Below are 19,222 nucleotides of genomic sequence, written 5' to 3' on the forward strand. Positions count from 1 at the left end.
GGTTTGGGACCACACTAGGTGTTGGCTACACAGTAACCTGCAGTGAACGTCTAACTTCCTCAGGGAAGTTGCACACTGAAGCTCAACTTTCAATTCCTGAACCTCTTTGGGCCAGTCTGGAACTTTCCATGCAGCCTTGCTCAGTGACTCCTTCAGGGCTATTTGCCCAATTCCCTGACGACAGGACCTGTTCCGACACCCTCCCACAGTGGCCATGAATATTCTTGTGAAAAGTGCCACAAGCCGGCACTGAAGAACTGATAGAGAATTGGCGAATCCCATGGCGGTAATTTCTTGCCTTGAGCGGGCCTTTTCTGAGTGTATCAGAGCGTCAGAAACGGCTTCCCTAGGTCTGCAGCCTCGCGCTGGGACCTTGACTCCCCAGCGGAGCCGTTCAGGCTGTTGGTCATCGTCTGGGTTCTGTTTGGTCATTTCCCTTGATTTCCCAAGCTGCACACTACCTTTCGGTAAGAGTCAAGCTCGTTGTGACAAACTCAAGGGGCAGAAAAGGGTCACCAGTCCCCAGCCCAGCTGCAGTCCCCAACCTGGCTGCCACTTTCTAGAGACCACAGGCCAGTTACTGCTGCTTTCTGGTTTCTTCATCAGTAAATCCAGGACATTAATAAGATCTGCCTTAAAGGGCTGGGCAAGATTAAGCACAAAGTGTGTGTGTGGGGGGACTCATCATGACCTTCCATCTGTACCAACAACCAGGCCCCCAGTCTAATTGGGGTTGATGTGGGCAGCGCCCTAAGCTACTGCGGTGAGTGATGGGAAACTTTTTACAGGTGGGCTTTTTAGCTAGCAGCTGGCAGGGCCCAGAGTGGCAGGGCGCTCAGGGCTGTAGCCACTTCACTTTTCTACGTTCCTGCAAACACGGACGAGTGGCTGGCTTCTGTGACTCCAGGTGCTGTGGGGGACTGAAGCCAAACTCCACTGCCCCCCCTCCCCCTGCAAGACTAGCAAAGCCACCCAGGCTGGGCCCCAAGACTGCATTCGCTTCGTCTTCTCCCCTTCTAAATTACTAAAGGCTGCTCAAAAGTCCAGACTCTTCCAAGCACCTTGGGCAGAGTCTCCTCCCCAGCGGTCTAGCTGGTTCTCTGGGCCCCTACTTCTTTGGGGGCTCACGCTGGGGCCCCGCTGAAAGGCGCCAGCATCTCCCACACGTTCCCTGCGGCGGGTGGGGGGACTGTGGGCCTCTGCTCCTTTGCTGCTCAGCCGGACTCCCGGGGGCGGGGGTCTCGGTCGGGGCTGGCCCCTCCCCCGCGGTCCCCCCAACTTTTCCTCCTCCCCCGCGGGGCGGGCCGGCCGGGACCCGACTCATTGGCCGGCGCGGGCTGCGGGGCGAGCGCTGATGTCAGGCGGGCGCGAGTGCGGCGGCCGCCCAGCAGCCCGGGCTCGGGTGGGGGGGCGCCGAGTGGGGGTGGCGGCCAGCATGCTGCTCGGCTGCGGCTCGGCCTCCCACACCCGCGGCGCCCGCGTCCTCGCCAGCAGCGGCGGCGGCCGAGCAGCGAGCGGCGGCCGGGTCTGCAGCGGCGCCGGGTCGGAGCGGCGGGGGTCGGGGCGGGGGGCCCGGCATGGCGCTGCGGGGAGGCGGCGGCGGGGCGCTGGGGCTGCTGCTGCTGCTGGGCGCCGCGTGCCTGGTCCCGCCGAGCGCGCAGGTGAGGCGGCTGGCGCGCTGCCCCGCCACTTGCAGCTGTACCAAGGAGTCCATCATCTGCGTGGGCTCCTCCTGGGTGCCCAGGATCGTGCCGGGCGACATCAGCTCGCTGTGAGTGGGACCCCTCCACCCCCACCCGCCCCGCCCTGGCCCGCCGCCGCCGCCGGGGAGTTGCCTCTTGGCGCCCGGGCAGACACCTGACCCCGCTCCCCTGCCCGGGTCTCGGCTTTGGGTGGGGGCGCGCTATGGGACCTGGGTGGAGCCTCGGCCCCCCTCCTTTGGGGGGACGGAAAGACCCCGAGCCCTAGAGCCTGGGAACCCAGTCAGGTCCCTGTGACAGTGTTTCTCAAAGTGTGGCCCGCGGGCCACCTGCATTAGATCCACCTGGGGGAGCTGGTACCCAGGCAGGAGCCAGGCCCGCAGGGAGGCAGGGGGTCGGGAGTGGATCCTCGGGTCTGCCTCCCTTTGGCATCCCCGGAAGATTCAGGGCGCGGTAAAGTTTGAGAGGCTCTGTTTGTGTTTGTGGGGTCCTGGGCGTGTGGACCTGCACCGGAGCAGCTGAACGGGACTGGATAGAGTGCAGACTGGGATGGTTGAGGCCTCGCTGCCCGGCGGAGGTTGGCACCGTGGCCTCCGCCCGACCTGTCCACGCTGCAGGTTGGGAAGATCCTAGGAAGGCAACAACCTCTGCGAGGGCAGGGGCCGCCCCACGTGGCCCGGAGGGGCACAGAGGACTTGGCAGCGTCTAGAGGCATGCGAGGTGTCGGCTTGGTGCCAAGTGTGGGAGGCCAGGCCGACTTCTGCCCGGAGTTCAGGAGGGCCTCCTCTCCCCTGGCTTGCAGCACTGGCTGTTGGCTGGAGTGAAGGGCCAGAAAGGGCTTCACCTGGCCTGTCCACCCGCCAACAGATGCTTTCAATATGTGGCCTCACTGCCCCTGAAGTCAAGTGTCTGGCTGTCACAGGGCTGGAGAAGGGACTCTTGGTTGTGTCATAGGATTCCTGTCCCAGGCCCAGGTGCTGGGAACCCTCTGCCGTGGGGCGGGGAGTCCCAAGGGTGATGGTTGCTTACACCTGCTCAGTATGATATCCCTCTGCCTCTCATCCGAGGTAGGGCAGAGGTCTGGACCCTAGAGCCTGGGGTAGGGGTGGGGGGTGACTCGTTTGCATTTATAGGAAGTTAGAGGAGTCTGGTTTGGGGGGTGGGGATCAGAGAGCCTGTTTGATTCTTACTGTTGTTAAGTCAGGTGACACGGAGGATTCTAGAAATTAGAATTCCCCTCGTTAAGCCCTTTAAGCCAGCAGTCGCTTAATTGAGCTGCATGTTAACGGAAGAAAAGTGTTGAGGTCCTGCTGTGGCCAGAAGGGTAGGGAACCTGGGGCTGAAGAGAGCGGAGCCACTTATCCCGGGGTTGACCATCGTGGCTGGCAGATGGCACCGCCTCCCACCGCACAGAAAGTTCAGGTGTCTCCGAGTTCTCCCCCAAGGCTTTCATGGTGCATTTAATCAGAAGTGCACTGAATGTCTTTCAGAGATGTGCTCCCAAGGGGAATGCTTAATCCTACCCTGGAGTTCCATCTGCCAACATTAACTTTGTGTCTGCACAAACAGAATCTTGGGCAGGGGTGAAGTCATCACTCGGTTACATTACAGGAGTGGGGGGGGGGCTCCTGTAGTTAAGTGGAGGAAGCCAGGGGATTGACTGGGGCTGGCTGAGCTCATGTCTGTGAAGGGAGCCAGGCCGATGGAGCAGGTTTCTAGTCTCCAGACTAGTTTTTCCTATTGATCAAAAGCATTGGCCAAAGGCTCTGCGCTCCCCTTCCCTCCCCCTGGGAAGAAGCTGGCCAGCTGGGCTGCGCCTCGCTTTGGAGAGGAAGTGTCTCAAGTCCAGGTGGAGGATGAAGCCCCTTGACCACCCTGTCCGGCGCTTTTAAAAGAAACCCAGGCCTTGCTTTGTCCCTCTTTTGCCTGTAGGAGCCTAGTAAATGGAACGTTTTCAGAAATCAAGGACCGAATGTTTTCCCATCTGCCTTCCCTGCAGTTACTGTGAGTATGGAAAGTTCTCTCTGCAGAGTGGGGGTCCCTGAAGTGCGGGCCTGAAGGGTGGTCTGTGTCTCTTTGGTGTCAGTCCTTCCTCTCTTCCCGAGGAGGCTGTGTCTGGCTCTTGGTGTTAACTGGCTCGGAGGCGTCCTCAGCCAAGCACCATAGCCCCTCGCTCAGGTTCCTATCCTGACCTCAGCCTAAGCTTTCTTCCACGACTTTATTGTAGATCCTAACTCCCAAGTCTTGCAACTGGGCAGGCGATTGCATGGATCAGACCTGAACTTTGCCTCAACAAATTGTTCTCCAAACATCTCACTTTAAAAGGAACTTAGAAGCGGAGCGTGGTGGCGCACGCTGGTAATCCCAGTACTCGGGAGGCTGAGACAGGAAGATTAGGGTTCGCGGCCAGCCTCAGCTACTTAGTGAGGCCCTTCACAACTCAGTGAGACCCTGCCTGTTTCAAAAATAAAAACACTAAAAAATAGGGCTGGTGTAGCTTGGAGGTACAATGTACAATGCCCCTGGGTTCAATCCCCAGTTCAGCAAATAAATAAATAAATAAATAAATAAATAAGTGGAACTTACGTTTTAAATTTTTAATCCTACCCTGGAGATAGGAGCATTTCTAGTTTATGGAGCACTTTAACAGCCAGGCAGCATATGGCTATTTATTTGCTTCATAGGCATACATCTCTTCATTTTTATTTTCCCATTTGACAGATGTGGAGGCTGAGGCTCAGGGAAGTGAAATTACTTGACCCAAATCACAGAGCCAGGGTTCTGCCCCAAGGCCCAGAGCCCACACTCCTAACTGTTCCTCATCCCAGTTCCTCTTTTTTTTTTAAAAAAAATTATTTATTATTTTGATCTTAGGGATTGGACCCAAGGGCAGTCTACCTACTTTTGAATTTCTGGCCCTTTTAAGTTTTGAAACAGTGACTTGCTAAGTCTCACTAGGTTGCTAAGGCTTAAACCTATGGTCTTCCTGCCTCAGCCTCCCAAGTACTAGGATTGAGGTGAATGCCACCATGCCTGGCTCTGTGTATTTATTTATTATTATTTTGGCTGTGCTGGGGATTGAACCCAGGACCTCACACTTGTTAGGAAAGTGCTCTACCTCTGAGCTACATACCCGTCCCAGCTTCTCTTGGTGAGTAATGCTGAAATCTCTGTGGTGTGTATCCTGGAGTGCTAGTAGCCCAGATCATGTAATGTTTACTAATGAAGAGAACACCCACTCCCCCAAAGCACATCAGTTACAGGCAAAGCCATGAGCATATAGTTTCTTCCCTTTATTATATTCGTTTCTTAAATTTGAGATGAAATTAAATTGAATTTAATTGAAATTAAAGTAAGCAATGAGTTGCAGAAAGCTATAGAGAAATATAGCTCACTATTCATTCTAAATAAACATACTATTGATATTTTTGTTCTTGAAGTGCTCTATGCCTACTGATAACATTGTACTTGCCATTTAAAAATCAGAATTCTTTTCAAATTGTAATCAGAGAATTAGAGTAAACTTTCTATACAATGGTAGAAACAGAAATACAAATTTAATTATTTATTGGTGGTACTGGGGATGGAACTCAGGGGCATTCTACCTCCGAACTACACACCCGGCCCTATTTTTTATTCTTTATTTTGAAACAGGGTTTCACTAAGTAGCTGAGGCTGGCCATGAACTGTGATCTTCCTGTCTCAGCCTCCTGAGTGCCAGGATTACAAACATGCCTGGCTCAATTTTAGACATTCTTTTGTCAAATAGGCCTCAGGAATTACTGTATAGACTATATATACTTCTTCCAAATGGACTTAAGTAGTGACTCAAGTAGAAAATTACTCCATAATGAGCCGGGTGTGGTGGCGCACACTTGTAATCCCCGCACTTGGGAGGAGGAGACAGGAAGATCTCGCTGGTTCGGAGCCAGCCTCACTGGCTTAAGAGACCCTGTTTCCAAATAAAAAACTATTAAAAAAAATAGGTCTGAGAGTGTAGCCCGGAGGTAGAAGGGCTTCCAGGAACCCCAGTACCACCCCCCAAAAAAAGCAAATTACTCCATAATGAAATCTCACTATAATGTACGATAACAATGCCAATAAGAGTATTTAAAAAAAAAACACATAGTGATAAAGAATCTTCTGAAGATTTCTTAATTTTTTTTTATTTTTTGTTTCTCATGGGAATGTATAATGTGGTAGAAATGATTTTTTTGTTACTGTGTGACTTTGGCCAAGTTACCAAACTTCTCTGGGCTCAAACTTCTCTAAAGATAAAGTTGGACTAAGATCCTTTCGTGACTCTATGCGCTCCATAATCGCTTGTGTATCATAAAGCATTCACTGGCTCTTTAGTTATGACTGGTATCATAATGTTTTCAAGTAACAGTTATGAGTTCATATTTACTGAGACCCCCCTCGTCCCAGGGCAAGAGGGGTGGAGTATTAGCGACGGCCAGAAAACCCCTGGCCACTGTCTTCATCAGCGGTCCATGAGCATCAAGTCTGGGACCCATTGGGTGGTCCTGATGCTGAGAAGGGCCCACGCTTACCTACAGATCCGAACCTAGGAAAAGAAGCAGGAATGGCTTCACCCCGTGGTGAAGCTTTACATCTCTGCCTTGGAATCTGTCTTATTTCAGGCTGCTGAACTCTAACTCGTTCACGGTGATCCGGGATGATGCTTTTGCTGGACTTTTCCATCTTGAGTACCTGTAAGTGGCGGTCTGTCTGTCTGGGAGTGTTGGGTATGTCAGTGGGCTGGCCAGGTTGCGTCCGGGTCTGGGCAGCATCTCTGGGGTGGTAGTGGTAAGGGATGGACAAGCCCCATGCTTTTCTCAGTGCTGACCTTTGGTAGCTCACTTGCTTATAAACAGGCTGGGACAGGAGGAGGCTGGGGATCAAGTGGGGGGGGGTTGAAACAAAGAGGGAAAGATATTCATTCATTCTCTGGTGACATTTAATTTGTCATGGAGTAAGCACAATTGGAAACTGCGTTGGATATTTTTACCTCCCATAACTAGGCATGGATTTGCTGATCAGCTGGAAATAGAGCTGAAGGGTTCTGAGGGCTCCTTATTTTTAAACAAAGTTTCCCTATTTTGGGGTACAACTGTATGCTTTTCATTGAGCTGTCACATATCCCACTTGTAGTATTTCCTGTGAGTTCAGCTGAGGGTTTAATTGTGTTTTCTTTTTCCCTGAAAAGATGATAATAAAAAGGAGAAGAGTTATTTTTCCCTCTTCCAATGTGCAGTCTTTGTTTTTCTATCTTATCTTATTTTTAGCAATAAGCAATAAGTTCTTGTTCTGATGTTCGTCTTTTCTCACTTTTGTATCCCCCACCCCTCAAGTTTCTTCATCTATTTATTGGGCAAGTTTGTAATAATGTTAATCCTGCTGTCAGAAGGGATTACTTCCATTAGCATCCAGAGGGGTTTTGAAAGCCCTGTCTCGACTTGCTTATTTGAGGTTAACAGGTAGATGTGATTCTAGACCTATGTGGGCATAAGAAAACTCTCTGTTGACTTGGGGTCTTGGGACATGATGTCCCTGCAGGACTTCCCTCTCCAGGTGTGTGTATACGCTGCTCGTTCAGTGTGCACGATGGGAGAGAACTCAGGTTCGGTGCTGTGTGCAGCCAGGCTGTGTCAGAGCACACACCACCATGGGTTTCCTCTGATGGGCTCTTCATCTCGCGGGCTGGGTTGCTGGGGAGGAAATGAGCTTGTCGGTTTATGCTGACAAGCCCAGTTTATGCTCTTTAGCAAGTCTCGCTAAAGAGACTCTGGACTTTTTTTTTTTTTTAAAGCCAGGTATCAGTAAGCACTCAGTGTGAGAATCGAGAACCAGTTCACTGATGTGGCAACACCTCTTCTTGGGACCATCTCACCGAAGACCCTTTGACATGATCCCATAAACTAACACTTAGTTCTCTGTGCCCCGAGGGAACGGGCAGGGTACATTCACACCATGTCTTTCCCACAGAGAGAATATAGCGTGACCAGAGTTCTAATTGTGAGACTGTGTGCACAAGGATTCCTACTCCAATATAGTACAGAGAAGGAACGGGGAGCCCCTGCTCGACTTGATTATACATCCTGCTTCTGGGTGGTACAGCTCTGAACCAGAAGGATCCCTACCCTGTCACCCATTTAAGGCTCAGAGTATGGGAAGGGATGTGACAAGCTCAAGGTTGCTGGAAAACACACTTAATGGAACTCTCCCTCAGCAAAAACATTAATGCGGAGATGAAAAACAATGTGCTCCCCTCGAGGCACCATGGCATTAACAAAAGCATGAGTAGCCAGGCACTGTGAAATGTACGGAGAACCGCGGAGCCAAGTTTCTGGAAGCAGTCCAGTCTTGCAGAGATATGAGAATTTCTTGTCTTCGTACAGTACGTATTCCACCCCGCTGCACCAGCGCTGGACTCGAAGGCTTCTCTCCGGCTCCTAGAAGGAGTGCAGAGATACGCTCACGTGCCTGTGTTCTTGCACACACGCCCAGCTCCCAGGTGGAATTCCGTGTAACTAACTTAGGCTTCAGAGGTTTTATAATTCATGAGTGCTTTTTGATTTTACTCCAAAACCATACTGGTATCATCTTTTAGAGACGTTAGGCAGAGGCGATTCATTTGAATTATACTATTTTTCCCCCCTTAGGTTCATCGAAGGTAACAAAATAGAAACCATTTCAAGAAATGCCTTCCGTGGCCTCCGTGACCTGACTCACCTGTAAGTCCTATAACAAATGTCGCCAGCCCCTTAATTTGTAGAGTAAGACTCACTCACCCCGGTTTGTCTCTCGTCCTTGGTATTTCTATCTTGTAACGTTCCCTGAAGAAAACTCATTTCCACATTGTCCAGGAGGTTCCTGTACCGTCAATCAGACCTTGTTCATTGTGAATACCACATGCTTGGCTTTCTTGTCTTCTCCATCATCCTGATTGGCCACTGAGGACCACGTGAACTAGGAAGCTCTCCAAGGCTTTGTAGCTTGCTGGGGGCCATGGGAAGGGCGCTGACATGGATCTTGTACCTATATGGTGTCAGGTGCAGGGCTGGGGGTCTGGGGAGCCTTCTCCTCATCTTCTGTGATAATATCTATTGCCCCATTTTATGGATCTCAAAGCTGAGGCTCCTAGGACCCACTGAAGGATGTCAGGCGGAGGCTTAGAATTAGGGCCAAGTGGAATAGAGACATCTTCATGATCCCTCTAATTTGAATGCAAATCACTTTTTCTTTTATGCTGGATTAATCTGCGGCTTCAGCTAAGCTCCCTGGTTCCTTAATAGCTTTCTGGAGACAAAAAAATTAAACAAATCGATTTGAATTGGCATATCAAAATGAGGCAAGTACACACATTTAGCAAATTTATAAAACTGGGAAAAATAGCGGCTGTGTTTATGAAAATGCACAAATAGTCATTGTCTTGGTGAGAGTAATTCATTAGCTGGGAACCAGGTTCTATTTGCAAGATATCTATTTGTGTCTGCGTAAGATAACGTGTCAACTCCACAGTCAACCATTCGGCAGTAAAAAGAGAACTGGGGAAAGTGGAGGGCTTTGCATGTGGGCGCTGGGCAGGGCGGGGATGGTGGTACCTTGGGGTGTAACCCTGACCATACAGTGTGAATGTAATCATCTAGGGACAGAACCATTTGCATCAAATGCTGACACCGGCCAAGGGCAGAGATCCCTGGGTTCTGGATGGCCACCAAGAAAAAGCTCTGCCGGGGTTGAGTTTGTAGGGGAGGGAGTCAGGCCGCAACGTGGGGGACCCCAACATCCTGATCAACACAGTTCATACTGAAGAGGAGTGTCAGATTCTTATCAGCATTATGGTTCCGGGTTTTCTTGTCTTTCTATAAAAGATGTGGCTTTTTTCAAATTTAACCTAGCCATCAAATTACCATGTGCCTGAAGAAGCCAAGATTACAGGCTTAGAGTCTCACAGATTTGGGTTCAAATCTCCAGGCAATCACTTACTAGTCTTGGCTTTTCAGAGCCCCAGTTTCCTCACCTTTAAAATGGGGATGACTGCATGACTCTAGAGGGTTGCTACATGTAACAGGCTAGCAATGCTGGCTTGCAGAGCATCCAGTCCATTCATGGTAAATGCTCAAGATATGGTTGGCAGCATCATCAATAAATAACATCTGTCCGTCCCTCTGCTCTATAAGAAGTCTCAATTTTTCCCCATGGACTGCTAAGTAGCCTGGGTGGTTTGGGTGGCCAGACAGGGTCTGCTGAAAGGACAGCTGTGGCCGTCTGGACAAGAACAGCTGAGGCCAGTTGAGCCCGGTTCCCAGAAGTCAGGAATGAGGGGCCTTGTTTTTGAGCGAGAGCTCTCGCAGATTACAAACCTAAAGCAAAGCCATGTGACTGGCTGCGTTAGTCCAGCTGGAAGCTGTCATTTGCCCAAATGACTACTGCTCCTCGGTTAATAGGAGGGTACATACATGCAGGTATTGTGCATAGATACTCCCATGTGCTTGTGCATGTGTGCCTGTGAGTACAAGGGTCATATACCTGTGTGTGGACATAACTGTCATATTTATATGTGCACGCTTAGGCATTTGTTATTTCATGTGTTACACGGGCATGTGTCTAAGAGGTACCTTCTCTGTGTAACACTCGGAGAGCACAAATTCAGAAGAAATAAGGGAATCCTTCACCAGGTCCAGAGTCCTTCGGATGCATGGGGAAACAGGCTCCGCTCAGTGAGCAGTGCCGCCTGCAGCAAGCCTGCAGTGCTCCCTCTGCTCCTCCTTTCCAGACTCAGTGCTCTGAACGTCCTCAGAGCGCCAGGCCCCCAGGTCCACCCCTGTGCACGCCCAGCCCATTCGTGTGGGCTCTCCCTCACATCCTTTCTCTTGCCTGGGGTGCTGTTTCTTCTGGTTGGAATCTTCTTTTCCTTCTAAGTACAGATGAAGTTCCATCCCTCCCATGAAGCCTTTCTGGGCTACACACACACACACACACGCGCGCGCGCACACACACACATACCACGTCACTGTCTACACTGATCCTACTGGTCACTGTTGTTTCCGTTTTTGAGTTTTCTCTCCCCAGCAGAGTGGGACGCTCCATGCGGGCAGGACCCGTGCAGATTCTCTGTTAGCTTTGCTTTCCCCAGGACCGAGCCAGCAGGACACACTTTCTGATTCGCTGGTGGACACACGGTGTTCATGCTGAGTTGGATTTTTGTGTCTGCCCTCTACGTCTTGGGCAAGTCTGTTGACTTTTAGAGTTGGCTCCTCCAGGTCCTCCAGGTTGTATTTCAAAATTATAGCATTTAGTAAAACATTTGAAGCATGAACCGCTCTTCCTCCCTTCTATTAAAGAGAAGACATCTGCTCTCAAGCCCACTCCTGTGTGGAGGGAAGTCCCTGCCTAAAATTTGCTTCTTTAAATTAAATATCTGATTTTTGCCTTTTGCGAACTTTTCCAACTCTTGTAGACGCACACTCACAGGTAATGAAACGCAGATCAGGTTTCAGAGCGTTGGAGGAGTGGTGCCAATCTGTAACTAAAATCTAGGACACTTGTTTTCCAGCAGTCCTAGAATGCCCAAGGGACACGGAGCTGTTAAATAGTTTTAGAAATGAAGTAAGTGCCATGAATTTGTAGACAAAATGAAGTAAATGTTAAGCACTTAGTGTCTGTGGGGTGGATAATCATCTAAATAATTCTGCTCACTGGAATCTAAATTGCAGGCTTGGAACAGTTGCTGAGCGTTGCGCAGCTCTGGGCTTTAGCCATTCCGTGTATTCTTATCTCTCCACTACAATAACTTTCAGTTAGCTAATTTTTAGCTCAATAATTAAAGTTTAATTAGCTAACACCCTTTCTTTTAAACATTACAAACACCCCCTATTTTAAATGTCAAAAAGCTACTTCCAGAGTGTTTAGTCTGATTACACATTTGGCCGGTTTTCCAACTCATGTAATACTGTACAAATAAAGCATTAAGGAAAGAAAGGTAAACTAGTACTGACGATTGCATTTTAGTTCATTTCTGGTAACCTGGATGAGAAGAGACATAATTTTGAAACTACCAGTTGCCCCATATTCAGCTGATATCTTGAAACAAGAATATATATATATTGGTGTTACTGAGGCTCCTGGAAACCCTTCTACCTCCAGGCTACACTCCCAGACCTATTTTTATATTATTTTTATTTGGAAACAGGGTCTCTTAAGCCAATATGGCTGGCTTCGAACCTGCGCGATCCTCCTGTCTCAGCCTCCCAAGCGCGTGGATTACAAGCGTGCACCACCACACCTGGCTTGAAGCAAGAATATTTGAATTAAAATTGGAGCCGGGCTTGGTGGTACACACTTGTAATCACAGCATTTGGGAGGCTGAGACAGGAGGATCACAAGCTAATACTTAGTGAGGCCCTTTGCAACTCAGTGAGACTCTGTTTCAAAAAATAAAGAATAAAAAATAGGGCTGGGAGTATAGTTGGGAGGTAGAATGCCCCTGGGTTCCATCCCCAGTACTACAAAAAACAAACAAAAAAAAAAAAAGGGCTCAAACTTTCTTCTCTGCCCCTCTAGCAGACTCTAGGGAGGAACACGCATTCCTTTAATCTTCTTTCTCAGATCAATCATTATGATCCTATGAACAGCTGATTTCAGATATAGTTTAAAGAGGTTGGTGCTGAATTGCCTGCATGTTTATCAATTACATGCTGTGCCTTTTGTACTTAAACAAATAAAAGAAAATGGAGTAGGCATTCATTTCTTGGCTGACTCCCGTTAGCACACAGTGCCTGGAAACATTGGACTGGGTGTACATCGTCTAAATCCCTTGGCATCTTTTTTTTTCCATTTTTTTTCTTTTTTTGCAGTACTGAGGATGGGACTCAGGGCCATCACCCTTCTGAGCTACACCCTCAGCCCTATTTTCTTTTGTTAGTCTTTTTTTTAGTTTTTGAAACAGGGTCTCACTGAGTTGCAAAGGGCCTCACTAAGTAGTTGAGGCTGTCCATGAACCATGATCCTCCTGTCTCAGCCTCCCGAATGCTGAGATTACAAGCGTGCGCTACCACGCCTGGCCCCTGGGATCTTTCTACAATGCTCCTGCACTGTGCGCATGCGCACAGACACACACGCAGTAGGGCCCTGCAAGATCCTGAATCAGCAGGAGTTGGTGCCGCCCTCACAGGTCTACTGCCTGGAAGTGGGGAGCGGCGAGGGCACCCTGGGGAGAGCTTCAGCACTGAGAACAAACATGCAGAGTGGCTTCTCAAACACCTTTGCTAATGAGAATATGAAATTGATTCTACCCAGTCATTCCCCAAACACTGAGATATGGTTATGTTATCCTTAAGAGTGAGCCCAGCATCTTCATGTAAAGGAGCATTCACTGCGCCCTTTTTAGAGGCACAAGTGATAGAATTCACTCAGCTGGACGACTGGGAAGCCGTCTTGGCACAGAACTGCATCTTCTGACTTTGCTTTTACTTTGGTGCTTGCTCTAGTCGGCATCCTCACAGCCATGATCTAAAGGCCTGACCATGCAATGCACGAGTAAGAAGACGTATTTTCTTAGTTTTGGGTTCAGTCCATGTGAGACTGGGAACCGTGGACGTCAGGGCATGGCGGTGAGAGGAGGAGGGGGAGAGCATGTGGGCTGTGCTCCTCCCAGTGTGGAAGACTGAAGCAAGAGAGGGGGAGTATGGAGAGGAGGAGCCATATGTAATCCCCAAGGTCGGCCACCCAGGGACCACCTCTCCAGCCGCACCCTGTTAATTCATTTCAATGGATTTAGTCACTGCTGGGGTTACAACACTCAGGGCTCCATTATATCAACCTTGAATAGAATAAATGAACTCTTTAGGGGACATTTTATACCTAATGATGACAGTGCTTAATTCATTCATTGGACAAAAATTTACCAAGAACTTACTGTATGCCGGGCATTGGGATACAGCCATGTATCCTGCATTTTAGGGATTGGGATACAGCCATGGACAAACAGTCCTTGGAATAAAAGCTAAAGTCCCTCTGATGGCATGTGAGACTCCAGTGTTAGGGTCTCGCCACGGCTGCTCAGAGCCAGCCACCCTGGCCTGTGGCTTACATGTAGGGAGGATACACAGCCAGTAAACAGATAATTAATTACTGATGGTCGTCAGGGTTGATCAAGAGATGTGCAGAGGTCAGGGAAGTGGCGATACTGAGGATGGACCCAAGGAGGTAGAGTGAGCCGTGTGGTTATGGGGCGAGGGAAGAGGATCCAGGCAGGCGAGCAGGTGCAGAGCCCTGGGGCCTGTTTGAGGAATAGTGAGGAGGCCTGGAGGCTGGATCCCAGCAGTGGGGGATGCGGTCTCATAGGTGAGCTGTAGAGGAATCCGAGCCAGGGAGGGTCTTGTGCCCAGCCATGGGACTTTGGCTTTTATTTCCCAAAATGTAGAAAGCCATCTGAGGGTGAACAACGTGCATAAGCAGCTTAACAAATGCTTGTGTGGAAAACCCAAACAAAAATGCTTACATTGTGATCCAGCGTCTATAATGTTATCTTGGCATAATTGAACTTCTGTCTGTTATTGCTGGCGATCAAAGCCAAGGATTGAGCCACATTTTGATAAGGAGGTTGAGAACTCTCTTTAAGTCATTAGCTGTATTTAAAGGGACTTCACGATGAACCAGCGTGCAGATAATAACCGCATCAAAATGTGACTTTCTGTTTCTAGCTCTTTGGCCAATAACCACATTAAAGCACTACCAAGGGATGTCTTCAGCGATCTGGACTCTCTGATTGAATTGTGAGTAATGAAATTACATTTGTGTGTGCTTGTCACAGGGCCCCAGTTAATCATATCTTGCTTTTGTATTGCATTTCTTTTATGCTGTAGCCAAAATCGATAATGAAGTAGTGCATTCTGGGAAACAGCATGTAGTTTGTACTGTGCTGGATCTTGTCATCTGACAATATATCATTATTATAATTATTATAATGATAATATATCATCAGGCCAATGGCAAAGTAGGCTAGCTGGGTCGGAGGTCCTCACTCTTCCAAACAGCGGATCCACCTGCTTTATTATCTTCTAGTGTTTATCACTTCTTTCTGGGTATAGTTTAACAAGATCTTAAAAGTTTTAGTTGTGTTTGTGCAAGCTGTCTGCATCCTGTGTTTGTTCATGAGAACCTACATTGGGTGAGGAGGCTGTCCTATCGTCCCTGCCCCATTTCTACTATAGATGATGACCATTTCAAGGGGGTTGTGGAGAGATGGTGATATGTCTTCTCTGGGAGATGCCTGTATGTTATACAGTTAAAATCATAGCACCAAAACACATTAAATAAAGACAATAAGAATTAGGATGCATGGAGCCCAGCTTGGTGGCACATGCCTGTAATCCCAGCATCTGGGAGGCTGAGACAGGAGGATCCAGGTTCTCAGCTACTTAGAAAGGCCCTTTGCAACTCAGTGAGACCCTGTTTCAAAATAAAGAATAAAAAAAATCGGGCTAGGGATATAGCTTGGATGTAGAATGCCTTTGGAGTCAATCCCCAGCACCACACACACACACACACACACACACACACACACTAAGAGAATTAGGATACATGAAATGTGATTTTTTTTTTAAAAACTACACTTTAGAGTTTTTTAAGAATCACTACCAAAACATCTAAGACTTGTCTCTCTGATTTTTTTAAAAGGGATTTAAGGGGTAATAAATTTGAATGTGACTGCAAAGCCAAGTGGTTGTATCTATGGTTGAAGATGACAAACTCCACCGTTTCCGATGTGCTGTGTATCGGGCCACCAGAATATCAAGAGAAGAAGCTCAACGATGTGACCAGCTTCGACTACGAATGCACGACTACAGGTACTCAACCTCTGTCGCCAGAGACGGCTGTTTAGAATCATTTCTTTGCAATTCTCATCGACTGTCTACAGGGTACAAGGAAAAGTGAATATGTTTACCAAGATGGAATTTGTCTACCAATATTGTTTTAGGGAAAGTCTAAGCACTGTAAAAGAAACGAAGCGATGTGGTTAACCAACTATCTCAATAGTATGGAAGGAGTTACGTTCACTGCATTGGCTTTAATTTTGATTCCTTGCAAAATTCATTCACATCTCTCCCAGGTTGCTCTTTTTCTTTTTCTTTCCTCTTTCAGATAAAAAGATAAACCCATGATTCCGGCTTCAAGTCAGTCTTGGTTTCACGGAAAACCAAAGGCCCGAATTATTTTTTCGTGACTGTTCTCTTGATTCAGTAACGTGCTATTTATTGGAAATTTAATTAATACCAGACTTCTAAATCTAGAAATTACTTTTGTAGTTCTAAGTAAGAAGAGATAACTAGGCAAATTATAACCAGTGGCAAAGTAGAAAATATAAATCAGCAACTGGTCGTCAAAAGAAAAAACATTGAGAGAAAAAAACATAAAGGAAATTTGATTTTGTTTTTCTAGGGCCTGCCTCAGGGTTTCAGTTTATATGTATTTTCAGGTCATAGAATAAAATTAAAATACCAGCTGCCTCAACAGACACAGCAGGTAGGGAGCAGGTGAGCATCTCCATATGAAAGGCTCAGGAGAAGTTTCTAGAGCTTCTAAGGCCAGATTTTAAAGGAGAGAGGATCAATCCACAGCATGAAACCTGCTTTATAAACGCTCACAAAAATAAACATTTAGGCTGAGAGTTGGTATCTACAAAGCATGTCAGGGGAAGCCATGGGGAAGAGAACTCTCAGAAAATAGTTACAGAAACTCAAAAGACACCCAAATTCCAGGGATGAAATGTCACATTCAGCCCAGAATCTGCTGCCACTCTTCAAACAAATGAGCAAAAGCTAGGCCGGGGGTGGTTCAGGGACAGCCTCGGCTACTTAGGGAGGTCCTTAGCAACTCACTGAGGCTCTGTTTCAAGAATAAAAAGAGGCCTGACGTGGAGGTGCACGCTTGTAATCCCCGCGCTTGGGAGGCGGAGACAGGAGGATCACGCAGGTTTGAAGCCAGCCTCGCTAGCTTAAGAGACCCTGTTTCCAAATAAAAATATAAAATAGGGAGTGTAGCCCAGAAGTAGAAGGGTTTCCAGGAACCCCAGTACCACAAATAAATAAATAAATAAAAAGATTAAGCCGGATGTGGTGGTGCACACTTGTAATCCCAGTGCTTGGGAGGCTGAAACAGGAGGATCTCACAGGTTCGAGCCAGCCTCAGCTACTTAGTGAGACCCTGTTTCCAAATAAAGTATAAACTAGGTCTGAGAGTATAGTCCAGAGGTCGAAAAGCCCTTGGGTTTCACCCTCAGTACCACAAAATAAATAAAAATTAAATAAATAAATAAATAAATAAATAAATAAATAAGGCTGGGGGTGTCGCTCGCAGGTAAAATGCCCCTGGGTTCCATCCCCAGTACCGCAAACAAACAAACAAAAAACCAAAAACAACAACAACAAAAAATGAGCAAAAACCTGTGAAGTAAAAGTTGTTTCTAGATGTCTTGGTCTGCAAATAAGGGACCCTACAAGTTCTGTTCTTTTATCAAAACCAGAACGCTCAGGGACATGCCCTTGTCTTCCATCGCTGGCTCGGGCTTACTCAGCTGTGTAATTGGCAGGTGCCCTTTAGCCAGCCAAGGCCACTAAGAGGTTGTTTATTGTACTCTCAGGTCCGTGCAATAAATCAGAGGTCATACTCAATGACATTGGCACCAAAAGGTAGCGTTCGAGACCGTTTAATGTTAAATGTTAAACCCAAGCTTGCTGGGACTCTTTGCTGCTTCTTCTTCAGTTCTTCTGAAGAGTTCTTTAAACTTCAAGGTCAAGGTTAGCATCTGCTATTGCTCTTAGCAGTCCTGGCCACTGCTGGTAAAAGCTGCCCTTCTCTGACAGGACTGACATGGGCTTCAGAGGGTTTGGGGGGGGATATGGAGTAATTTATACAAGGAAATATGGTTTCTGAGTTTCAGGCCCTTTAGATGGTTATATTAAAAAAAAAAAAGTGATCCAAAAATGATCCAGGCCCAAAGAATTGTTATTTGGGAAGGAGATGGCTGGAAACTGAGGCAACCAGTTCCTTCTGAAACCCAGATCCACTTTCAGGGCTTTCTCTGTCTTGTGTGTATTTGTCTTCATCAGCAAGTTCCTCGTCTCGTTTGGAAAGTCAGCACCACAAGGCTTTCCGGTAAGAGGGAGACGGCAATTCTGTCTTTGCTAGTGTTTTGAGATTCATGGACATGTTAGCTCTTGTTCGCAGTTTCTCCCATCAGGAAAAAGCTATCCAACCAAGTGTTACCTGTCCCCAAATATAGTCTCTGCCGTATAGGGAGGAGGTGGAAGATCGTGTTTGGGGTTTCTGTCTTCTGCCTGGACCCAGTCCGGGCCTCTGGTGCTATATCAAAGGCTTGGAGGAAATGTCCCAGGAGGTCTGCAAGATGCAAAGGGGATTCGAGAGTTCAGTGCACATTTGTGGTCTCTGATAAAGACTGAGGAAGAAGCATGTTTTCCAGAGCATGATTTTCCACTTAGCTTTTTAGGAAAGGAGGCAACGTCTGCAGGTAGATCTCTCCCAGTGCTTCCCAGAGAGAGGAAGGTACTGTTACCATTCCACTCCTGGGCGGTGGGGAATAATTAATACCACACAGCCGCCCCGGGGCAGCTCTGGCTCTTCAGATTAATCACGGTTCTTCCATATCCTCCCCTTTGAGTCTATTTTTAACCGCTCAAAAGTCCCTGTTACCTACCGACGATTCCCGTGTTAGGTGGATAATTCACTAAAATCCTTAGAGGGTGTGAATTTTGCAATCCTAATTGTCCTGTTAGCATCTCTGTTTCCTGATGAAAATGCAAAGAGAAATAATGCATTAATGTGCGCTCTCCCTCCCCATCGGATAGGCATCATGTATAATTTATTTTCTGCCCGTACTATAAATAGCCACATACAAATTTGTTGATTCCAGCGGGAGGAAGGCCTAAACTGTAAGAGACCCACTGACATCATGAACTTAATCCAGTGTGAATGACAGAGAGGGCCATTAATATTTTACCACCAGTAAATTGATGTCATGTCAGTAAGTGTATTCTATGAGATCTCTCCACGCTGAACACGCGTTTGCTATTTGAGAAAGGTAAATTAAGAAGGGGTATGGGAAAAAGATATTTAAATTCCTTCTCCGGCATGCACAAACACATACGTATCAACCGGAATCTCTTGCCCTTTCCTTGTCCTCTCCTCTTCCTTCTTCTCCTCCTTTTATGGTAGACCTAGCGATGGTGTCACCTATTAAGAGTTACCAGTAGTATATGCCCATAATCCCAGTGCCTGGGAAGCTGAGACAGGAGGATTGTGGGTTGGAGGCCAACCTCAGCAACTTAACTATACCTATAACTTAACTTAACTTTAACTATAAAAAAGTCAAGAGAGCCGGTAATGCAGCTTGCAGGTAGGATGCTCCTGGGTTCAATCCCCAGTACAAAAAGAAACAGAATTAGATTTGTCATTCGAGTGATTTAACAGTCTCTATTACACCAGTCAGCATATAG

At 47.6% G+C, this 19,222-nt stretch overlaps 1 protein-coding gene across 1 annotated transcript in view; it reads left to right on the forward strand.

Moving 5' to 3' along the window:
• Nucleotides 1-1,354: 1,354 nt before the first annotated feature.
• The window catches only part of LGI2 (leucine rich repeat LGI family member 2), a gene marked incomplete at its 3' end in the record, with an annotated part of 28,606 nt that continues 10,738 nt past the window's right edge, over nucleotides 1,355-19,222 (forward strand). The window contains exons 1-6 of the mRNA XM_080697663.1: nucleotides 1,355-1,771; nucleotides 3,633-3,704; nucleotides 6,344-6,415; nucleotides 8,366-8,437; nucleotides 14,411-14,482; nucleotides 15,387-15,556. Coding sequence (XP_080553789.1) covers nucleotides 1,578-1,771; nucleotides 3,633-3,704; nucleotides 6,344-6,415; nucleotides 8,366-8,437; nucleotides 14,411-14,482; nucleotides 15,387-15,556 — 652 coding nt within the window. The 5' untranslated portion in view covers nucleotides 1,355-1,577. The remainder of the gene's footprint in view (nucleotides 1,772-3,632; nucleotides 3,705-6,343; nucleotides 6,416-8,365; nucleotides 8,438-14,410; nucleotides 14,483-15,386; nucleotides 15,557-19,222) is intronic.

The sequence above is a fragment of the Muscardinus avellanarius genome (assembly GCF_963383645.1).
Source record: "Muscardinus avellanarius genome assembly, chromosome: 6".
Classification (NCBI taxonomy): domain Eukaryota; kingdom Metazoa; phylum Chordata; class Mammalia; order Rodentia; family Gliridae; genus Muscardinus; species Muscardinus avellanarius.